The following is a 22,112-nucleotide window of genomic DNA, read 5'->3' on the forward strand; positions in this document are numbered from 1 at the left end:
TTTCTCAAGTGACTCAAAGCGCTTTACATTGTGAAACCCAATATCTAAGTTACATTTAAACCAGTGTGGGTGGCACTGGGAGCAGTTGGGTAAAGTGTCTTGCCCAAGGACACAACGGCAGTGACTAGGATGGCGGAGGCGGGGATCGAACCTGCAACCCTCAAGTTGCTGGCACGGCCGCTCTACCAACCGAGCTATACCGTCCCACTATCAAAGCAAACACCTCCAGGCAACTTCAACCCTAAACTAACACCCTCCCTTCCTCATCATCCCTCTTCCGATTGTAAAAAATCAAATGTAGTCACTTTTTCTTATAATTTCTGATCTCTCTCTGTGTCCAATACTTGCTGTACACACAGTATGTACCAAGTCAGACATACACTGTTCCAATGTCAATTTCTCTGATGATGCAATTGTTGATACCAACCAAACTTAACCCCCCCCAGCCCCCCCCGCATATCCCACCCCCCGGATTGTAAATAATGTAAATAATTAAATTTATATGCTGTGATGATTAACTTGTGTGATGACTGTATTATGAAAATAGTATATATCTGTATCATGGACCCCGACTTAAACAAGTTGAAAAACATATTCGGGTGTTACCATTTAGTGGTCAATTGTACGGAATATGTACTTCACTGTTCAATCTACTAATAAAAGTTTCAATCAATCAATCAAAACAACAGTCGTTGAAGTGTAATTTCCCCTCGTTAGCATTGAGGTATTGTGTGGCAGAACGATGGCTGTGGATGGACGACTACCAGTTCAAAATAGTCCCCCGCGTAAGCATTCCATTCAGTTGTAAACAAATTGCATTCTGGTCACAGAACTAATTCCTGATTTCTGTTGGAAGCTAAATTGCAGTGTCTTTTAGGAATGGTTGAAAGGACAGTGTTGTATGTGGGAGACAGATGGTGTCGCAGACCACCTCCTCTGTTCAGGGATGGTTTTTCAACCCTGACATAGATAGCTTCCCTCACTCCGCTTCCGTACCAGCCGTCCTCCCTGTCCAGAATCTGTACATTGTTGTTGTCAAAGGAGTGCTGTTTCTCCCTGAAGTGCAGGTAGACTGCTGAGTCTAGACCTGAAGAGTTTGCTATGCGTCGGATTAGTGGTTGTTTTGTTTCCCCAGTATATGAATCAGTGCATTCATCTTTACACTGGATAGCATACACTGAATTGTTTTTGTGGATGTGGGGTGTCTGGTCTTTAGGATGCACCAGTCTCTGTCTCAGGGAGTTGCCTGGTTTGAAGTGTACTGGGATGTTGTGTTGGTTAAAAATTCTTCTGAGTTTCTCAGATAGACCTGATACATATGGAATGACAATATTTTTTGCGTGTGACACTTTTTTTTTTACTCCTAATCCACTCTGTTCTAGTTATTTCTGGAACAGGATGACCATTGGGCTAACCACAGTTTTTGAAGGCTTCCCTCAAATGCCTATGCTGTTTTTCTTTGGCCTGTGAGCTGGTAGGAACATTATCAGCTCTGCGTTGAAGGGTTCTGATAACGCCCAGTTTGTGGTGTGAATCAAAAAGTAGAGTTTTTAAAGTAGTGATTTATATGTGACGGTTTTTGGTAAACCCTAACATGGAGGCCCCTGTTTTCTCCAATGTGGACATCACAGTCCTAAAAAGGCAACTTACTGTATTTGGCATCCTCACGTGTGAACTTGATGTTTTTGTCCACTGAGTTCATGTGCTCGGTGAAGGCTGGCACTTATTGGTTTAGGATTTTTCACCCATGTTCCATCTACATATCTGTACCAATGACTTGGTGCTGTTCCCTTAAAAGAGCTCAAAGCTCTCTTTTCCATGTCCTCCATGTAAATGTTTGCTACTATTTGGGGATCCCATGGCACAACCATCGTGTCGGTAAAACATTCCCATGAATTGAAAGTACGTAGTCTTAAAGGGGAACATTATCACCAGACCTATGTAAGCGTCAATATATACCTTGATGTTGCAGAAAAAAGACCATATTTTTTTTAACCGATTTCCGAACTCTAAATGGGTGAATTTTGGCGAATTAAACGCCTTTCTATCATTCGCTCACATCGGGAAGCAATCCGCCATTTTCTCACTTTCGTCGGTGTGTTGTCGGAGGGTGTAACAACACGATCAGGGACGGATTCAAGTTGCACCAGTGGCCCAAAGATGCGAAAGTGGCAAGAAATTGGACGAAATTTGTTCAAAATACGAGGCTGTGGGGAAAGCCGACGAAATGGTCTGTCGTTTGTTCCGCACACTTTAGATGCTACGACAGAGATGGCAAGAATGTGTGGATATCCTGCGACACTCAAAGCAGATGCTGACATCAACTCCAAAATTGGACAGATCAGCTTTCAGGAAAAGAGAGCGGATGAGGGTATGTCTACAGAATATATTAATTGATGAAAACTTTATTCATTACTCGCGGTTTTACGTAAATTATTATACATAAACTGTGTTTACCAATAATTTAGCTTAAAAACATTAATTTTTTTCAATCATTCGAGTACATTCGGGTAGTCCTGTGTAATGCAGTATTTTGTGTCTATTTAGGTATGATTAACCTGAGTGCTGAAATCGTGGAAAAATATATGTTCTTAGCGGGCCTGAAATGGGCTGTCTGCACTCTCAAAGTGCATGTTGTTGCCAAATGTATTTCATATGCTGTAAACCTAGTTCATAGTTGTTAGTTTCCTTTAATGCCAAACAAACACATACCAATCGTTGGTTAGAAGGCGATCGCCGAATTCGTCCTCGCTTTCTCCCGTGTCGCTGGCTGTCGTGTCGTTTTCATGACTATTGTTGACATTGTTTACTTTGACCCAACATGAGTGGTTATGAACAAGTGCATTTTAGTCACTTTTTATAGTTTATTTTTGAAAGGGAATATAAACAAATAATAAACGATGATATGCACTACGTATGTATACAAATAATGTATTTTCTGTGGTATCAAGCAGTTTTTTGTATTTACGCTAAAGGGGAACTGCACGTGTCGTTTTCGTCGGTTTCGCTTGCATACGGTTCAAACCGATATGGCTCAATAGCTTCAGTTTCTTCTTCAATTTCGTTTTCGCTACCTGCCTCCACACTACAACCATCCGTTTCAATACATGCGTAATCTGTTGAATCGCTTAAGCCGCTGAAATCCGAGTCTGAATCCAAGCTAATGTCGCTATACCTTGCTGTTCTATCCGCCATGTTTGTTTGTATTGGCATCACTGTGTGACGTCACAGGAAAATGGACGGGTGTATATAACGATGGTTAAAATCAGGCACTCTGAAGCTTTTTTTAGGGATATTGCGTGATGGGTAAAATTTTGAAAAAAACTTCGAAAAATAAAATAAGCCACTGGGAACTGATTTTTAATGGTTTTAACCCTTCTGAAATTGTGATAATGTTCCCCTTTAATGCAAAGTTCTCTCAAAAGGCAAATCTGTTCTGGGTTTAGTGTGGATCCATCCTGTAAGGTGCGATCACCTAGTAGACGCTGCCTCACTGTCTCTACTGCATCCTGGGTTGGAATACAAGTGAACAGGGAGGTGACGTCGGAAGAAACTATAGTTTCATTTTTGTCCAGTTTTAGATCTCTGATCTTCGCTACAAAGTGGACACTCTTGTGATTTTGGATCACATCGGACTCTCTGCCTCACAGGTTTGAGGGCCAGTCATAGACAATTTAGAGTGAAAAGCTAATTTTATTTTCACTCGTATACAAAACATTCTAACTTGGATTGTTTCCCTGGCTCCGAGACTCTCCCGAAGGACAGTGCAGCGAAGACACAACAAACTCCCTTCTTGTCTCTCATGGACACACACCTGTTGTTGTTGACTTTGGACTAGCGACTGGACGACATCAAGGCCGCGGAACAGAGACACACTGCAGGCTTACACACAAACATGCATCTACAAAAATATACGCCACACACATACATACCCCCCGCCCCAACGCAAATTCCTCAGGGGTGATGAAAGGATGGTCAGCGCCTGAGAGCTGCGGCCCACCACCATGACCCCGCACTCCCTTCCCTCTGTTGCAAGATATCTCGAGATGTATGTTGTAATATGTATATGTGCTTTGTATGGAGGTTTCTTCCCACTCCAGACTGGGCCCCCTTAGGAGCCCATTGTAATTTTTTAATCATCCTTCCCCAGCGTTTGACCTTTTTCCCCATCTTTTACGGGGCTCCTTGTGGCGACCCATCAGCGTTCCTGTTCTGTAACCCTGTACACTGTTTGTTTGTCTAATCTTGAACGGGTTTGTGCTGAAAACAAAGTTTCGTCGTACTTGTGCAATGACAATAAAGACCTATTCTATCCTATCCTATCCTTGAGTTTTGGACATGATGTTCAAGGAGGCACGTAAATAAAGTAATGCCTTGCACATATTAGTTATTGAAGTACTTTTTTGTATTTTTAGTTCATTGTTATTATTGTTTTACATTGAACAAGAGAGCACAGCATACCAAGTCAGATTCCTTGTGTGTTAAACATTTTTGACCAATGATGGCTGATTCTGATCATTTATAGCTCCTCCCCAAAATGATGCAACGTAACATCACATTACCTGATGTGAACACATTGAGGAAGTGAATTGTCATTCGCTCAGGTGTACAGTTGTAACGACAACGATCGTCAGGTAAGTTTGTCACTTTCTTTGTCTCGCTAAGTTGCTAACTAACAAATATTTTCATTCTGCACTTGTGACAGCAGATAATGAACTTGCTTGTGTTATCAATGCCAATCGTGAAAATACACCGCGGACTGCCTGGTAAGTCCATTCTAATATTCCAAAATCATTTAATAAATTTACACCTATTATGCCACTGTTTTTATTTTCATGACTATTGTTGACATTGTTTACTTTGACCCAACATGAGTGGTTATGAACAAGTGCATTTTAGTCACTTTTTATAGTTTATTTTTGAAAGGGAATATAAACAAATAATAAACGATGATATGCACTACGTATGTATACAAATAATGTATTTTCTGTGGTATCAAGCAGTTTTTTTGTGTTTACTTTAAAGGGGAACTGCACTTTTTTTAAAAAATTTTTTTAGAATTTTGCCTATCATTCCCAATCATTATGAGAGACAAGAAGACAACTTTTTTTTTTTTTTGCAGTCTAACATGTAAAAATCGTCTCGTTCTTGGTGGCAAGTGATGCAGCTAATGGGAATAATCCATTCTACCTCTAATTCACTTTAAAAATGCATTCAAAAACTGTCAACAATACTTAATTTACGTTCCGTAACCCGTATAATAACCGAGCTGTAGCAACTTTGTTATTAACGATCACCAGGTAAGTTTGTCACTTTCTTTGTCTCGCTAAGTTGCTAACTAACAAATATTTTCATTCTGCACTTGTGACAGGAGATCATGAACTTGCTTGTGTTATCGATGCTAATTGTGCAAATACACCTTGTAGTGCCTGGTAAGTCCATTCTAATATTCCAAAATCATTTAATAAATTGACACCTATTATGACACTGTTTTTATTTTCATGACTATTGTTGACATTGTTTACTTTGACCCAACATGAGTGGTTATGAACAAGTGCATTTTAGTCACTTTTTATAGTTTATTTTTGAAAGGGAATATAAACAAATAATAAACGATGATATGCACTACATATGTATACAAATAATGTATTTTCTGTGGTATCAAGCAGTTTTTTGTATTTACGCTAAAGGGGAACTGCACTTTTTTTTTTTAGAATTTTGCCTATCAATCACAATCATTATGAGAGACAACATTTTTTTTTTTTTGCAGTCTAACATGTAAAAATTGGCTCGTTCTTGGTGGTTGGCAATGCAGCTAATGGGAAGAATCCATTCTACCTCTAAATCACTTTAAAAATGCATTCAAAAACTGTCAAACTATTTTTTAGTTTTAGTTTTAGAGGGGTTTGAACGCTACAACGGTGACTCCTATTAGTCGTATCTTTGAAGTGTTTTTTATCATGTTTAAAATCTTAAAAAGAACAAAAGACGTGTCTTCTTGTCTCTCATAATGATTGTGAACAATAGACAAAATTCCAAAAAAAGTACAGTTCTCCTTTAAGACCCAACTGTGGACAGAATTGAAATGAATACTAATAGAACAACGTTGCTGATATTAAAAAAAAGATAAAACTCTCATCTTGTTTTGTTTTTCTCTCAGTGACTTACTCGCTCAAGTATTTCCACACTGCGTCCTCTCAAGTTACAAACTTCCCAGATTATGTGGGCGTGGCTTATCTTGATGACATTCAGATCGGTCACTATGACAGCAACACAAAGAAAGCAGAAGCCAAACAAGAATGGATGAAGAACTTTACAACAGTGGATCCAGAGCACTTTAAATGGCAGACATATTTAAATATTCACAATGAAATGAAGGACAAAGAGGACTTGGAAAGTTTACAGAAGCGCTTCAACCACACTGAAGGTTTGTTATTAAATATTTGATGTACTAAAATAAACACACATTACTGCACTGATACCTTGTCTGTGGGCATCCATAATGACAGAGAAAAAACACATGACTGACACTTAGAGGGCTCAAGTTATCAAAACTCACTTGTCTTGTATGTTGGCAGCTGCTGCAGGAGCCTATTATTAATGGTTTGTTTTTTTCTTGATTTGTGTGACGTGAGCAGGAACATTGTACAGTGTGGCACTGCGGTATGTTGTTCTGCTTGTTCGCCTAAATGAAACTTTTAAAAAACATGATCGGGTGTGGTACCACGACTTGTTTCCAAGAGACACTCAGAAAGAGCTTTAAGTTGGTCTGTAAAGCAAAATGTATCCAAAGTTTGACAAAACGCACCATCATTACAGGCTATGTAGAACACAAGGAAGTGTGGTGATTGTAGATTAAAATCATAGTATGACCTCTTAAAGACACAAGTGTGTATGTGTGCACGTGGGTTGATGGTGATAAGGTGTTACTCCATTTTATATAATTTGTCTTACTCTTTCAGGTCTTCACATTTACCAGAGGATGTACGGCTGTGAATGGAATGATGAGACTGATGAAATCAACAGTTGGGAACAGTCCAGCTATGATGGAGAAGATTTTTTAGCGCTAGACACCAAGACATGGACATGGACTGCAGCAAAACCACAAGCCGTCCCCATGAAACACAAGTTGGACCACGATCGAAATCATATCGAGTATTTAAAGTTGTACTACACTGGGATCTGTGTTGATAACTTGAAAACGTATGTGAACTTTGGTAAAGACATACTGATGACAACAGGTAAACCACATGATGTACGCTGATAGCCCACCCCCTGTAGGAACATAAGTAACATTACAACCTACACTCTTTCCCATGCAGAGCTTCCAGAAGTGTTTCTCCTCCAGAAGACGCCGTCCTCTCCAGTCAGCTGCTTCGCGACAGGTTTCTACCCCAGCAGTGCAACCTTATTTTGGAGGAAAGACGGCAAGGATCTCCAGGAGAACGTGGTGCACGGAGAAATGCTGCCCAACCCTGATGGAACCTTCCAGATGACCGTGGATCTGAAAGTGGAGGTGACGGCCGAAGTGGAGGGCAAGTACGAATGTGTGTTTCAGCTGTCTGATGTCAAAGAGGACCTGGTCACCAAGCTGGAGAGAAGAAGCATCATGAGCAACGCAAGCCATGAAGGTGAGAAAGACACCCATTCATCCATCCATTTTCTACCGCTTGTCCCTCTCGGCGTCGTGGTGAGTGCTGGAGACTATCTCAGCTGCATTCGACACATTAAGTTGAATTATTACGTCCTCAAATCAAGAACATTAGCTATATTATATCAGAACTTCCACCATTATTGACCCATGTCACAAGAACGATGCTGGACATTAGATAGCATGTATGCAAAGTACTCATTCAGGTTTCCTCTTCCTGCTTTTTTGCTCTCAACAGGCAATGTGTGGGTCGCCGTCGGCGCCACGGTGGCGGTCGCTGCAGTGATCCTCGCCATCATTGTTGTAGTCGCCGTACGTCACAAGAACAAAAAAGGTGAGGGACACACTTCTTTTTTTATGAGTTGGTGCTTTCCTCCAGTCTGGAAAGGTGCCAACAAACACTCCAAGATCCTCAAAGAGAGAGCACACACTCTCACATAGAAAGGTGGTGTGGAGACAAAAGTCCAAGTCATCTTATGTCTTTCATTTCAGCCAACTATGATCCAGCTGGTAAATCAATCTTATTCTCTTTTCTTTGAGCCGCCATAAACAAAACAGGGGTGAAGGATCACTCGTATAAAAGTCTGATGTGGACGTTTGTTACAAGTTTAGCCTGAAAATCTTCACTTTGTCTTACTGGATAGTAGAGTTGGACATCTCTTAGTGATGGACGAATCCATATGCATCAAGATACATGGGTTACCATGCCATTCAAAAAGGTTATATTTTAAAAACGGAATGATTTGATAGGGTGTATGAATGATTCCATTCTATGGTTAACATTTGTTGATGGACACTTTCTTTTTTACACCACAAAAGAACAAAAGCATTCCTTCCTGTACATACGCTCCTCCTCATGTTGGATGAATAGTTAAGACCTTGGCGCTCAGACGAAACCTGTCCAAGCTGAGTCTAAGAGCATGAACTGATGAAAACTACTCTATTGAGGTCAAACGTCTTCTCAGACAAACCGAACAATCAACTGATCAGTTGAATGTCATGAGAATACAAATAACCTGATGAATGAAAACACTGTAGGCACATTCATCTTCAAATATAGAAAAAAAACCCATTCTATAAATGTGTAAAACACGACATATATCCCTAAAATGCTTTAAGGCAAAGATAAAGTAAAACGACAACAGAATCACATGTCAAATATATTTATGTTTAGACATGGACCAAAAAAGACTATCTAAATAAACATGTTTCTTTGATCGGATGACATAAAAATGCCATCCATCCATCTATCTTCTTCCGCTTATCGGATGTCGGGTTGCGGGGGGACTTCAGCCTAAGCAGAGAATTCCAGACTTCCCTCTCCCCAACTATTTCGTCCACCTCTTCCCGGGGATTCCGAGGCGTTTGAGGGGCCTTCTGACCGACAGAGCTTCTCAAACTATCGCTAAGGGAGAGCCCCGCCACCCAATGAAGGAAACTAATTTCGGCCGATTGTACCCATGATCTTATCTTTTGATCTTGTCATAACCCTAAGCTCATGACCATAGGTGACGTTAGGGAGGTAGAGCGACTAGTAAATTGAGAGCTTTGCCTTCCAGCTCAGCTGCCTTTTCACCACGATGGACCTAAACAGGGTCCGCATCACTGCAGACGCTGCACCGATTCGCCTGTCGATATCACAATCCACTCTTCCCTCACTCATGAACAAAAAAAACCCAGAGGTACTTGAAGTCCTCCACTAGGGACAGGATCTCCTCCCCAACCCGCAGATGGCACTCCACCTTTTTCTGGGCGAGAACCATGGACTCAAAGTCGGAAGTGCTGATTTACATCCCAGTCGCTTCACATTCAGCTGCAAACCAATCCAGTGAGAGCCATAAATCCTGGCCAGATGAAGCCAGCAGGACCACATCATCCGCAAAAAGCAGAAACCTAATCCTGCAGCCACCAAACCGGATCCCCTCAGCGCCCTGACTGCGCCTAGAAATTCTGTCCATAAAAGTTGTAAACAGAATTTGTGACAAAGAGCATCCCTGGCGGGGTCCAACCCTCACTGGAAACGGGTTCGACTTACTGCCGGCAATGCAGACCAAGCTCTGACACTGGTCATAGAGGTATGTCCATACTCTTTGAGCGCTCTCATCAGGACTTCCCAAGGGACACGAACGAATGCCTTCTCTAAGTCTACAAAACACATATAGACTGATTGGGCAAACACCCATGCACCCTTAAGGAATTGGTCCACAGTTCCGCGACCAGGACGAAAACCACAATGCTCCTCTTCAATCCGAGGTTTAACTAGCCGACGTAACCTCTTCTCAAGTACACCTCTTACCAGGAAGGCTGAGGAGTGTGATCCCACGATAGTCGGAACACACCCTCTGGTTCCTCTTTTTAAAAAGAGAAACCACCACCCCAGTCTGCTGATACAGAGGCATCCCCCTGTCAACTGATTGATAGTCTCGTGCAACACCCGGTCCGTTAATCGATGAATCTAAAGATTCACAGCTGATTCTGATCGAATGAGGTGACTGCTACCGACTCAACCGAATCGCTCACTTGTCAAACTGGATATCCGCTCAAACCGGTTTATCGTTACCAACCCTACTGGATAGCAGAGACGGAAACTGGCGCTTTTGGAAGCTGATAGTTTTGGTACTAGTATTGGTGAACATTAGAGCTGTCAAATTTAAAGGGAAAGTAACTAGTTAACGCTAATTTCCTTTAACAGCACTTTTTATTTCCCTTTGCCTGATGTGTGACCGTCAGCCCTCACCATAAGTGCGGGAAAACACACAGGTGCTGCGGGAACAAAGACCGAGCAGAAACAAACAAAGAAAAGGGCACACTAAATGGAAAAGTTACCCAAAGCCCCACAGCAGGGTCTCCCGACAAGACCGAAGCCATCTGCCGCTGCCGTGAGCAGAGTCCTCATCACATCCCACGACCAACAACAACAAACTTTACACAGAAATTGCAAAATGGGTGTCAACGCCCCTAATTCTGCGACCGATCGGTATTGTGGAGTAATGATACTATACGGTAATCTAAGGAAAGCACACCCGACATGTTGACCCAGGCACTTTTTTATGCTATAGTACAATTGTTATTTATAGTAAATGTGTGCCTGTGTCAGAAGTGGTGCACATGTGTGAAGTGTTTGTGTTAAGCTGTTTTAAAAAGCATAATGTATAACAAACGTGTAAAAAACCACAAAAAAATCCAGTCCCATGTTGATAGTATTCAAAACTTGACAATTATGTTTAGATTCTCAGGCAGTGATTCTCAAGCTGTCGTACGGCTCCATCTAGTGGTTCGCCAAAGAATCAATTAAATATTGTAATGACGTGATGTGTTTTATTTACTGATATTCAAACACAGTGTTACTGTTCAAACTGTGTGGAACGTTAGTGACCAAAAATATTAAATATACTTGTTAAATAAAACCTCTTCTACGCTACCGTGTTTCAATGCTGGTCATTATGGTGGTAGCCAAGTGTTTTCTGAGGTGGTACTTAGTGAAAATAAGTTTGAAAACCACTGGTGTAAGGTAGACTTATTAAAGCTGATAAACTATCTGTGATTAACCTTGATTAATTATGAGTTAACTATGGACAAAATGTGAAAAATCATAATTTATTTTAAATATAAATGTTAATCGTTTGACAGCCCTAATTAAAATGTACGGTAGCAATGGATGGATGATAAGATACCCTGTCCCGAGTCACGTGACCTGCTGACATGCAGGCAATGTAAACGTGTCACACATCTAACTCTTGACAGGAAGTAGAAGTGCACCACTCTGCTTCTTGATGTTTCTCAACCAATGGAGTCACACATCAAAGATCTGATACGAGTGAAGATGCACCTTCTAGATGTACAGTGGGGAACATGAGTATTTGATCCCTTACGTTAGCATTCTGACTACCATAAAAGTTCTGGACTCTTCATACCTTTGGAAAGAAGTAAAGGTACAAAATGTGAGGCGTTGATGTCACGGTGTGTTTGTGTTTGTCTGACAGTTGGTGACGATGGTACCTAGCGCTCAGAGAACTCAATGGATGAAATCAGTCGCAACACAGTAAGTTAGCTCACACTTTGCCGATATATTTGAGTTTTTTGTTGCAGATTTAAAATATGTTTTGTCCTGAGGAGCTTCCACCCTCATTTCTTTAGCGGAGATTCACACCTAGCAAAACATGGCTAATGCTAACACTAACGAGAGCGAGACGTTGTTCTAAAGAAAAGAAAAGTGTTGTCAGTAGTTGAGATTTGCGGCAACACACCTAGAACAACTGACTCTAAATCGACTTTCTTGTGAAAAAATCAGAGATTTTATTTTTAGGCCATATCGCCCAGGCCTAGCTCACATGGACCGTTTACGCATCCAAACTCGTCTTTCAGCTAACATTTCCACTTGGATTCTTATGCTGTCATCCTTTTCCTCCAGGATCTTTTGAGCACTGGGACACAGAGCGACCACTGAGGAGCGTGGTCACACTTGAAGACGAGAAGGAGATGTGCTTTGCTCATCATCAAACTGCTCCTCGTGTTATACGGTCTCTTTTTTTAATGTTTTTTTTAATGTCTTAGAAAACGAGTTACGATCAAATGTTTTTGCTGCCTTTGGTGGGGTCACTTGCACTGTAACACTTGGATACTTGTAATTATGTCTTTTCGTTTTCCTACACAGCTCTGTAATTCATTGGCCAAACGCTATGCACCTCCCAAACACTAGGGGGGGATTCTAGCCAAGAGGGAAATGCTACATGCTAATAGCAGTAACTGGTAGAAAATGGGTCAAATTGATAACATAACGTTCTACAGCTCTTACATACAGACAGTAACTTAAAAAAAGGAACAACTTTATTATCTACTACCAAAGGTAAAGCCAGGACACATCATTGTGAGTTGTACTCTCACATAAGATGGCCAGATCTTTCTACTTGAAATTTGAGGCATTGGTACACTTTTATCTATAAAGCCATAATTGGGCTAATGACCTCTTACATTTGCAAGAAAATAGCACAAAGAAATGTAAACTTGTAGGGCTGTGAATCTTTGGGCACCACACGATTCGATTCAGAATTGATTCTCGATTCAAAACCAATACTTTTTTTAATAACATTAGATGCCGGTTCTACGATTAACTACATTCCTTCATAAAATAAACAGTTATGAACAATTTATATAATACATTAAAGTAATTAGTTTTTGTTTGATAAAATTCTACCCAAACATTTAATAAAGTCAAATACAAATAAGGTAAGATAAGTATCCCACACTTTTCTAAAGTAAATCTGTACAGTAGATATGATCATCTCCATCAACAACATGATTTGTCTGAGTGGCTGGACAGAACAGATTGAAAACAATTATAATAATTTAAATCAATTTTTGATGTTTTTGAAGCGATTAAGAATAGTTACAAATAAAAATTGCGATTAATCTGAAAATCGAAAACATGACAGGGATTTTCCGGGTGAGTATTAAAATTCACTGAACGGATTTTGTCCTTAAATGGCATTAAAAAGCATTACATTTGATATCCACAGGCATTACTAAACATTTAATTCAATAAAGTAACAAATGCTTTTAGCTCATCTCAAATCGGCGATTACAGGCAGGCGGCGGTTAACGGTGCAAAATTTCTTTGGGCGTGACCCACAAAGCAACCTCTGCTGTCGCCACCGCAACTGGCAGCTGCTGCTACCACTACAGAAAAATACATTCCCAGATTAAACAATCTTGTGAGTCAATTTTAATTCACTACAGAGTAACAGTTAATGTAAGCTGTTCAACTATTCAAGATTAATATTGTCAAATGTTTAGAATTGTGTCCATATAGACAATAGTACGTTTTTGATTATATATAATAACTACCTGCAATAGGACACGGGCATTAAATGTGTTTTAAGTGGCATTAAAATAGCACTAAATTAGATCTGCTGATACCTGCAGAAACCCTGTATGAAAGCCAGAGAGGAAACCTCATTTATTTGCACTTGTTAGGTCACGAGCAGCAGAACTGCTAAAGATCTATTGTAAATGTTGTAATTATTATTATTGCTGCTCCTGACATATTGGAACTGTTCAGTTTATTATTATGCTCCCAGTTACTTTTACAGTTAATTTTAAAATTGTACTCAATGTTTTTAAATGCTTACACCAAGTAGCCCCGCCCTATCTTACTGAGCTGCTGCAGCCTTTTTGTCCCAGCAGGACCCTGAGGTCTTCAGACCAGCTCCTCCTTGCTGTCCCAAAAACTAGGCTAAAAACCAGAGGAGATAGAACCTTCTCAGTGGCAGGGCCCAGACTGTGGAACAACCTTCCACTATCTATTAGGTCCTCCCAGTCTCTGAGACAATTTAAATCTAGGCTAAAAATATTTTTTTACTCCATGACGTTCAAATCCAGTTAGACAGGATCTCTTGGTTGTTTTTATTTCTTGTTTTGTATATTTATTAATTATTACATTATAGTATTTTAGGTGATTCTGCACTTCTTTTAAGCTATTGTGTTGTATTCATCCTTCCATATTACAATATAAATGTGACACTATGTGCCCCTTTTTTTGTTGCAAATTGTTTCTTATGTCTGTACAGCACTTTGGCCAACTGGGCTTGTTTTTAAATGTGCTTGTGTGGTGTTCGGGTCTGTGGGACCCGTTTTCATTTTTTATTAAAAGAAAAATGATACAATTAATACATTTTTCAAACTGAGACACACTGACTTTGGCTCATTTTCTGTGAAGAACATATATCAGAATACATATTTAATGACCACACACCGTACACATTTCTATTACATATAAGATGTTCGGGTCCACTGGACCCGGGGCTAAAAGAAGTGTGGAAATTGATGTTCTGTGTACCACCCACACACACACACACACACACACACACACACACACACACACACACACACACACACACACACACACACACACACACACACACACACACACACACACACACACACACAGCAGGCCTAGACAGGAGGAGGACAGAGTGTAGGTACACAGAACATCAGAGGGTCAAATGTGCGAGAAAATGAGAGCAGACAGTGTTGACAAACAATGTTGCAACCTTGTGTGGGAACCGCAGGTGCAGAAACACAAAAGAAGATTCCCTGTGGAATGCAGAAACTGGCAGAGAAATTTTCCGTGCAACGTTCATATTGTTGTTACTCAGCCAGCGTTTGTGGGTCTGATGGACCCGTTGCATTTTGTGGCTTTTAATGCCTCACAATCAAACACTTTTATGTTAAAATACTGAACAGATGTTTATTGGGATATGGTAAACATCTGTCTGATGGACCCGCTGCATTTTGTGGCTTTTAATGCCTCACAATCAAACACTTTTATGTTAAAATACTGAACAGATGTTAACCTTATCCCAATAAAATACTGAACAGATGTTTACCTTATCCCAATAAACAACTGTTCAGTATTTTAACATAAAAGTGTTTGATTGTGAGGCATTAAAAGCCACAAAATGCAACGGGTCCATCAGACCCACAAACCCTGGCTGAGTAACAACAATATGAACATTACACATGAGTTAAATAAATAAACTGAGCTGAACTAAGTAATTTCACCTACTCCATAAAGCGTCAAAGTTTGATGGTCAAATTGATGATTTGCCATGATACTGAACGTTATTAACTCGACCTCACAAAGACACACCTTTTTAATCAGGCTTTTTACTGATCATGTTCAATGATTAGGTTTTTAATGATCTTATTGTGTTTTCTATCTTAATTATTAATATTACTAGACAGTAAAAAAAAAAACGCAAACGCATGTTGGATTAACTCTTAAAGAGTTGATATTAACTGTTTCAGATTACATTTGGTCCCACTTAAAATTAGAGTAAAATTTACTCTATGGCCAGTGTCAACTTTTCAGAGTTAATTCTACTCAATTTAGTGTCACAATTAACAATGAAATGTGTAAAAAATATTCAACACTGTTGCTTTTCCACACTGGTCAGAGTAATATGATAACACTTAACACCAATTTGTAGTAATTTGTACTTACCTGCAGTGTTATTTTGCTACATATTTATATTATGCTCTATATTACTAAATTAGTAACGCATCAGAAATTAATACATATACATTTACAGCAACAACATTTATTAAATTGTCATCAATACTGAAATGAGCAGTGCTAGCTCACAAGAGAACACAAAATGGTACCACAAACAAAGCTCTATCATTCTCTGCATGACATTTGTATGTCAAAAGGCCTGGGATCATGCAGGTTGTCAACATGGAACACCACTAAGTTTTGCTTTGACCTGGTCACTCCATAAGCATGGACATGTTCTTGAATGGTTACTGTACATAAAAGGTCAAGTGAGAAGCTAAAGTGTCTTGTTTATAATTAGAATTGACTTAATCTGGTAAAACACAAGCATTTCTTTCTCTAATTTGTCACAAATGACCAAATGTGGGCAGTAAATAAACCCACTGAGTTTAGCCCAGATAACTTTCAGAAGTTGAACATTACTGGGCACTTGCATTGTTGCCATGGCAATTACACAACCTCCTTTGACCATTTTTAAACACACCATTTTTCATTGTCCAATATCCAACTGACTAAAGATTGTTGAAGATTGCCGAACACATGCCATATGAGTCTGGTGTTTTCTAGCAAGCGTTTTTGTAATATTTTTTTAATTAATTGAGCTGTTTCTTGGGGAAAAAAAGTGCTTTCCCTCATATAGCGTGCACCGACTATAAAGTACAGGTCCTACTTTCCGGATGCAACATGGATGATGGACAAGAAAATGGTGCATTGGTAAAAAAAAATGTTCTGAGGATACAACATCTTGAACAATTTGTGGTGTTCCACAGTCAAATGTTTTAAATATACACACAGTCCTTGTGATAAAATTGGTGAAAATACAATGTATGCTGTCCATACCAATGAAAGAAGTAAACTCCAATGTTGGTCAGTAGAGTATATTAAATCTCCAAATATGAGGGGAATATTCCTCATGACTAAAACACATTCAGTTCAAAATCATTGAACTCTCCACCTAAATTCACAGCTTCTTGCCTTTTGTTTCTCTCAATGAATCCATACTCAAAACATTGTATTCTTAAATTGATTCCACCCAATGTAACATTTTGTTCTTTGACATATGTGAACAATAATTTCAATTCATACTGGGCCACCCCTTCCAAAATGTCATGCATCACATCAACTGAAAAGTTCTCAGCTGTGTGAAAATATGTCAGGGAATTAAATGAGCATGAACTCTTCACATCTAAAACTTAGGCAAGAGTTGGATTAAGAGACAATTCTTGTGTCTTTGGTTCACTACACTATTTTGGGAGAACCTTCAGAAAATTCTGTTTGGAAGTCATCTTTTTTAGCTAAACAAAACCTGCAACAATACCTTGCATTGAAGGACTTCACCAGAGTGAACAAGCTATGCATGAAAGCCTAAATGATCACTTATCAATTATATGACGTACCAAAAGACATAAAACACTTCAAAGAGTTCATTAAGGGGCTCCCACAGAAGCTGTTGCCATAGATGGAAGTGCGTACCTGTCAGTCACAAGGAAGTAGGTGTGATTCTTGTTGCTCCCTCAGCAAGAAGGTAGGGCTGACAGCTTTGGGTGGTGATGTTCAGATGCTGCTGGACACTGGTTCCAGCCTACAAGATCACATTGATCAGCAGTATTTAGTGACCAACCTCTGACAATAGAGCAACTCACAACACTGTGCATGAAATAGGTGATGAAAAGTACAATGGGTACGAAAAGTATTCAGACCCCTTTAAATGTGTTACTCTTTGTTTCATTGGCGCCACCTATCGCTTTTGCATCATGGCATGGTCTTTTAGGACTTCCTTCGGCAACAGCTGCTTTACTCCGGAGTGTTACACATGGTGAAGTTTAGAATAATAGTAACATCAGATGCTGAGTTTAAGGATGATGTGTTTTAAAGAATATGAACAAAGCAGGAGCATTAAATGGAACTGTAAATGCTCTCGTTACAACCTTTAAATTAAATGTGAAGATAAATGTTGATGGTCAGGGATTACCAAGTTCTTCATTGCTCAATGTGACTCGGAAGATTCCAAGTCAACTTCAAAGATGCGTTATCCTTTAAACTTTTATCTAAATTGACTGTAATTCAAGTCTACTAAAATGTTGACTACCTACACTAAAACTAAATCCATTTAGATGACTAAAATATGACTTACACTAAAATGCATTGTCAGACTAGAACTAAAACAAAACTGACACTGATATTAATCTGATATATTAGCACAAATTATAGAACATACTTTTATTATTTTATAGTGTGGAATGTTTAAAAAGGCTTGATCAAGTGAAATTATTCACAGAACAATGTTGGGTTTGAAAAACACTAAACTTACGACATAAAAGCACATTCTTTTATTTTGGTATGGCAGAATGTTAGAAAATTATTGGCCGAGTGAAATTACTTAAGAGAACAATGGTTTGTATCAAAAGCACTAACCTAATGTATGCTTTTGAAGTGGAGTGCTAATTAGTTTTATTGTTTTTGCGGTACATCCAACGGCCACAATAATTCTTTAAATTAAGCTCATGACGCAGTAAGTTGAATGATGCGAAGACGTTTGTTACTGGATACTTTCTATTAAGCTTCTGCCTTGGGGACTTTGTGTGTGTGTACATGCTGTACAACAATAATGACGTGATAATTGTTTATAATGACTGACAAATTTGCAGTTTTAGTCTGCAACATTGTTTAATGCAAGCTGAAATCATCTGATACATGTTTTGTTGCTGATTTTGGACCAATATTCAATATGAATATTGGTTCAGGACTCCCCTCATCTTGATTGTAACATTGTTTTATCTTGACGCTAAGACTGACCTTCTTTTAGGAAGCCATCAAGTGTTGGATCACACAGCCTGACATTCTGCTCTTGGCTAAACAAGACATGCAGCAACATGTTCTGTTTATATATAAAAAGAGAAAACATTAATGACCAAGAAAACAGTCAACAAATAGTTACCTATTAATGTGCTTAAAATGTGGTGTTTTTATAGAAAATAGAAACATTACTTGAAAGTAATACTTTTTTAAACAGCTGGTATAGTATGAAGACATGCTAACTGTGAGCAAAGATGATTTATCAATCACTTCTGGCAACATGAATTACTGCTAATGTGTCTAACGTGGCTCACATTTAATGCTGTTTAATAAAGTAAGTTAAGATAATATCTATCACATGCTGGATAATGTCTACTGTTGCAGTATAATATAAACTAACTTACCAACTGTTAGTCCACTCAATTCATTTGGGGTCTGTGAAAAACAAGATAGTAGATATTCTGGAGTCACAATTCACTTAATAAACGTTTATGCAACTTAACTAAGACTGTAAGTAAGTAAACTTACAACTTAACTAAGACTGTAAGTAAGTAAACTTACACCTTAACTAAGACTGTAAGTAAGTAAACTTACAACTTAACTAAGACTGTAAGTAAGTAAACTTACAACTTAACTAAGACTGTAAGTAAGTAAACTTACAACTTAACTAAGACTGACCAAGTTCTAGTCCACAGCTAAACACCTAGCATACATGCTAATAAGCGATCATTAGCATACTAAACAAACGACCATTTACTTGTTAAAACTATGCCATAAGACAGGTGGCAACATGATCACTAGTAGCAAACACAATAAACACACAGTTAGTTAGTTATATGGGTGGAATGATCACTAGTAGCAGACACAATAAACACACAGTTAGTTATATGGGTGAAATTAACACTAGTAACAAGCACAATAAACACACAGTTAGTTATATGGGTAAAATGATTACTAGTAGCAAGCACAATAAACACAGTTAGTTATATGGGTGAAATGATCACTAGTAACAAGCACAATAAACAGTTAGTTATATGGGTAAAATGATCACTAGTAGCAGACACAATAAACACACAGTTAGTTAGTTATATGGGTGGAATGATCACTAGTAGCAAGCACAATAAACACAGTTAGTTACATGGGTGAAATTATCACTAGTAGCAAGCACAATAAACACAGTTAGTTATATGGGTCAAATTATCACTAGTAACAAGCACAATAAACACACAGTTGGTTATATGGGTGAAATGATCACTAGTAGCAGAAACAATAAACACACAGTTAGTTAGTTATATGGGTGAAATGTTCACTAGTAGCAGACACAATAAACACACAGTTAGTTAGTTATATGGGGGAAATGTTCACTAGTAGCAGACACAATAAACACAGTTAGTTAGTTATATGGGTGAAATGATCACTAGTAGCAGACACAATAAACACACAGTTAGTTAGTTATATGGGTGAAATGATCACTAGTAACAAGCACAATAAACACAGAGTTAGTTATATGGGTGAAAGTTACCTGAATGAAGACATAAATATTGCTGCTGCACTGCTAGCATAAAACTAGACAATGTCACTCGACAGTACATGTTTGAACACGTTCATAATCAACATCAATCATACTGTAAAACCCTGCTTAGTGAGAAAATAACTAATTAAAGAAGAATACAAGCATTGGAATATCAACCTTACTCACTTGAATTTGGCTCCACATGGTGGAAATGGTGAGGCGGTGCTTGGAGGACGTCTGGTGCTGAACAGTGTCATGACCTCCTCAGTAAGGAGAGTAGCTATTGGCTGTTGTGGAACAAGCTCAGTGATGAGCTGAAGACATGTAGTTCTTTGTTAAGGTTTAAGAAAACCTTGAAAGGTGAAATAATTGAAAATTATAAAATATAGTAACAATTACTTTCATCCCATTTATTTTATTTTATTTTTTTAACGTTGATGTTCCAGGCAATCTAATGTTCAGAGAATGTATAGGATAGGCAAATATAAGCTTTGGCTTCAGCCTATTCCTTTTTCGGTCATTCTTTTTCTTTTCTTTTCTTTTTGTGTGTAAATGTGTATGATTGTTAATATGTCTAATCTGTTCTGTTAAACAGGTCACACAAAATGGTTGATGGTTGATTATATGACCGAAATAAAACTTATTTCATTCATTTTAATTAATTCTGTTGTAAAAGTCGCCAGAAGTCGCTCGATGACGTCATCGTCTCATAGTAACGATAAAAAGGGAGTTAAAAAAAAAGAAGAAGCTAATTCTGATGCGAAATGCAAACGAACATTCTTCTGTTTATTTGCATTTGTTTGATTTAAATCACTTTTGTTCTGCATTGTTTAATTGAGTAAAGACGCCAAGAGGGCTGCAAATGTAAATATAATATATATATATATATATATATATATATATATATATATATATATATATACATACAGTATATATACATATATGTATTCCTCGAGCACTAATTGACTGAAAGAGCGCGCACTTGCTGCGTGCTCGCCCGACACTGCGGCGCAAGCGCAATGATGTCACGTTATCGATGGGAAAATGCATTTTTAGACAATATGATAAGCCTGAGCGGCTAGGAGACACCGAGAGTAACAAGCGGTGGAAAATGGATTAGAAAGGACAGATTAAAAAATATATATATATATTTAAAAAATAATAATGATAATAATAATTTATTTTATTTTTTTAGACCTTAGGACTTCACGCGGGCCGGATGTTGGACTATGCGGGCCGCATCGGGCCCGCAGGCCGTAGTTTGGGGACCCCTGCACTAGACAGTTAATCTTACCTTTACTTGTAAATGAAGTCCATTCGCCTTTCCTTCTGGACGAAGATCTCTATGTGTCAGGTTCAAACACCAAACTATTTATTAAACGAGACAAGAAGCAAGGAATCAAGCAGAGACAGAGTTTAATTTTGCTCATGTGGAGAGACGTACTGGGTTGCAGTTTCACCCTACGCTCTAAGGTACAGTCCCACGTGCTCCTCTATTTATTCGGGAGGTCCCTAGTTAACATCACTGAGGCTGCTTCTGAAGGGAGTGGTAATGCAAGCAGCCCCAGTAGACACAATACATGATTATTCAGAATGGAAATGTGCTGACACTCGTGATTTCTGTCTCTGTTTTATCTGCGTTTAGGTACTCTATGTCCGTCCTTGGCTGTCAGCAGGCAGGGTCTGGAAACAAACTGCTGATACGAGACAACTCGCAATGGAAGATTACAAGTTGTGTGCCTTTGCACGGATAGAAAAGTACAACTTCAGCACAATTGATAATAACTATAGCAACGGCCTTTAAGCATAAGAGTTGTGTGATAACTTATACATAATTATTCTAACACTATGACTTTGTTGTAGAAGTCCTCCTTTTTCTCTTTTTCTTTGAGTTTTAAAAGTCTCTCCTTCTCAATTGAGATAATTGCCACGAAATGCAAGCTCCTGTTTCCCCAAAAAGCAAGTGGCGTTTATCAGATTTTTTAATATCTCACGATTTTCCTTTACATTGGCATTGTGGATGCTGATATTTAGTCTCCGTTGTTCATTTAGAGCCAGATCAATACGTGATATTCTGAACGTTTTGAAAGAAATCTGAC

General features: G+C 38.7%; 2 protein-coding genes across 2 annotated transcripts in view; both read left to right on the plus strand.

The window, feature by feature from the left end:
• The window catches only part of LOC133571702 (major histocompatibility complex class I-related gene protein-like), a 110,293-nt gene extending 98,099 nt beyond the window's left edge, over window positions 1-12,194 (plus strand). The window contains exon 9 of the mRNA XM_061924247.1: window positions 12,063-12,194. The gene's annotated coding sequence lies outside the window, so the exon portion shown is untranslated. The remainder of the gene's footprint in view (window positions 1-12,062) is intronic.
• On the plus strand, window positions 4,706-7,798 carry LOC140676655 (class I histocompatibility antigen, Non-RT1.A alpha-1 chain-like). Its single transcript, XM_072916223.1, has 5 exons — window positions 4,706-4,766; window positions 5,372-5,432; window positions 6,161-6,427; window positions 6,963-7,241; window positions 7,323-7,798. The coding sequence occupies exons 2-5, from the start codon at window positions 5,378-5,380 to the stop codon at window positions 7,796-7,798; spliced, it is 1,077 nt and encodes a 358-aa protein (XP_072772324.1). The 5' UTR covers window positions 4,706-4,766; window positions 5,372-5,377.
• Window positions 12,195-22,112: the final 9,918 nt, after the last annotated feature.

Source organism: Nerophis lumbriciformis, linkage group LG01 (genome assembly GCF_033978685.3).
Source record: "Nerophis lumbriciformis linkage group LG01, RoL_Nlum_v2.1, whole genome shotgun sequence".
NCBI lineage: Eukaryota > Metazoa > Chordata > Actinopteri > Syngnathiformes > Syngnathidae > Nerophis > Nerophis lumbriciformis.

Bases quoted from the DNA above. Each gene is read 5' to 3' on its own strand.
- LOC140676655 (XM_072916223.1), top strand. From the start codon at position 5,378: ATGAACTTGCTTGTGTTATCGATGCTAATTGTGCAAATACACCTTGTA. The intron at 5,433-6,160 runs GTAAGTCCATTC...TTTTTCTCTCAG, and splicing joins AATACACCTTGTAGTGCCTG to TGACTTACTCGCTCAAGTAT. The intron at 6,428-6,962 runs GTTTGTTATTAA...TTACTCTTTCAG, and splicing joins GCGCTTCAACCACACTGAAG to GTCTTCACATTTACCAGAGG.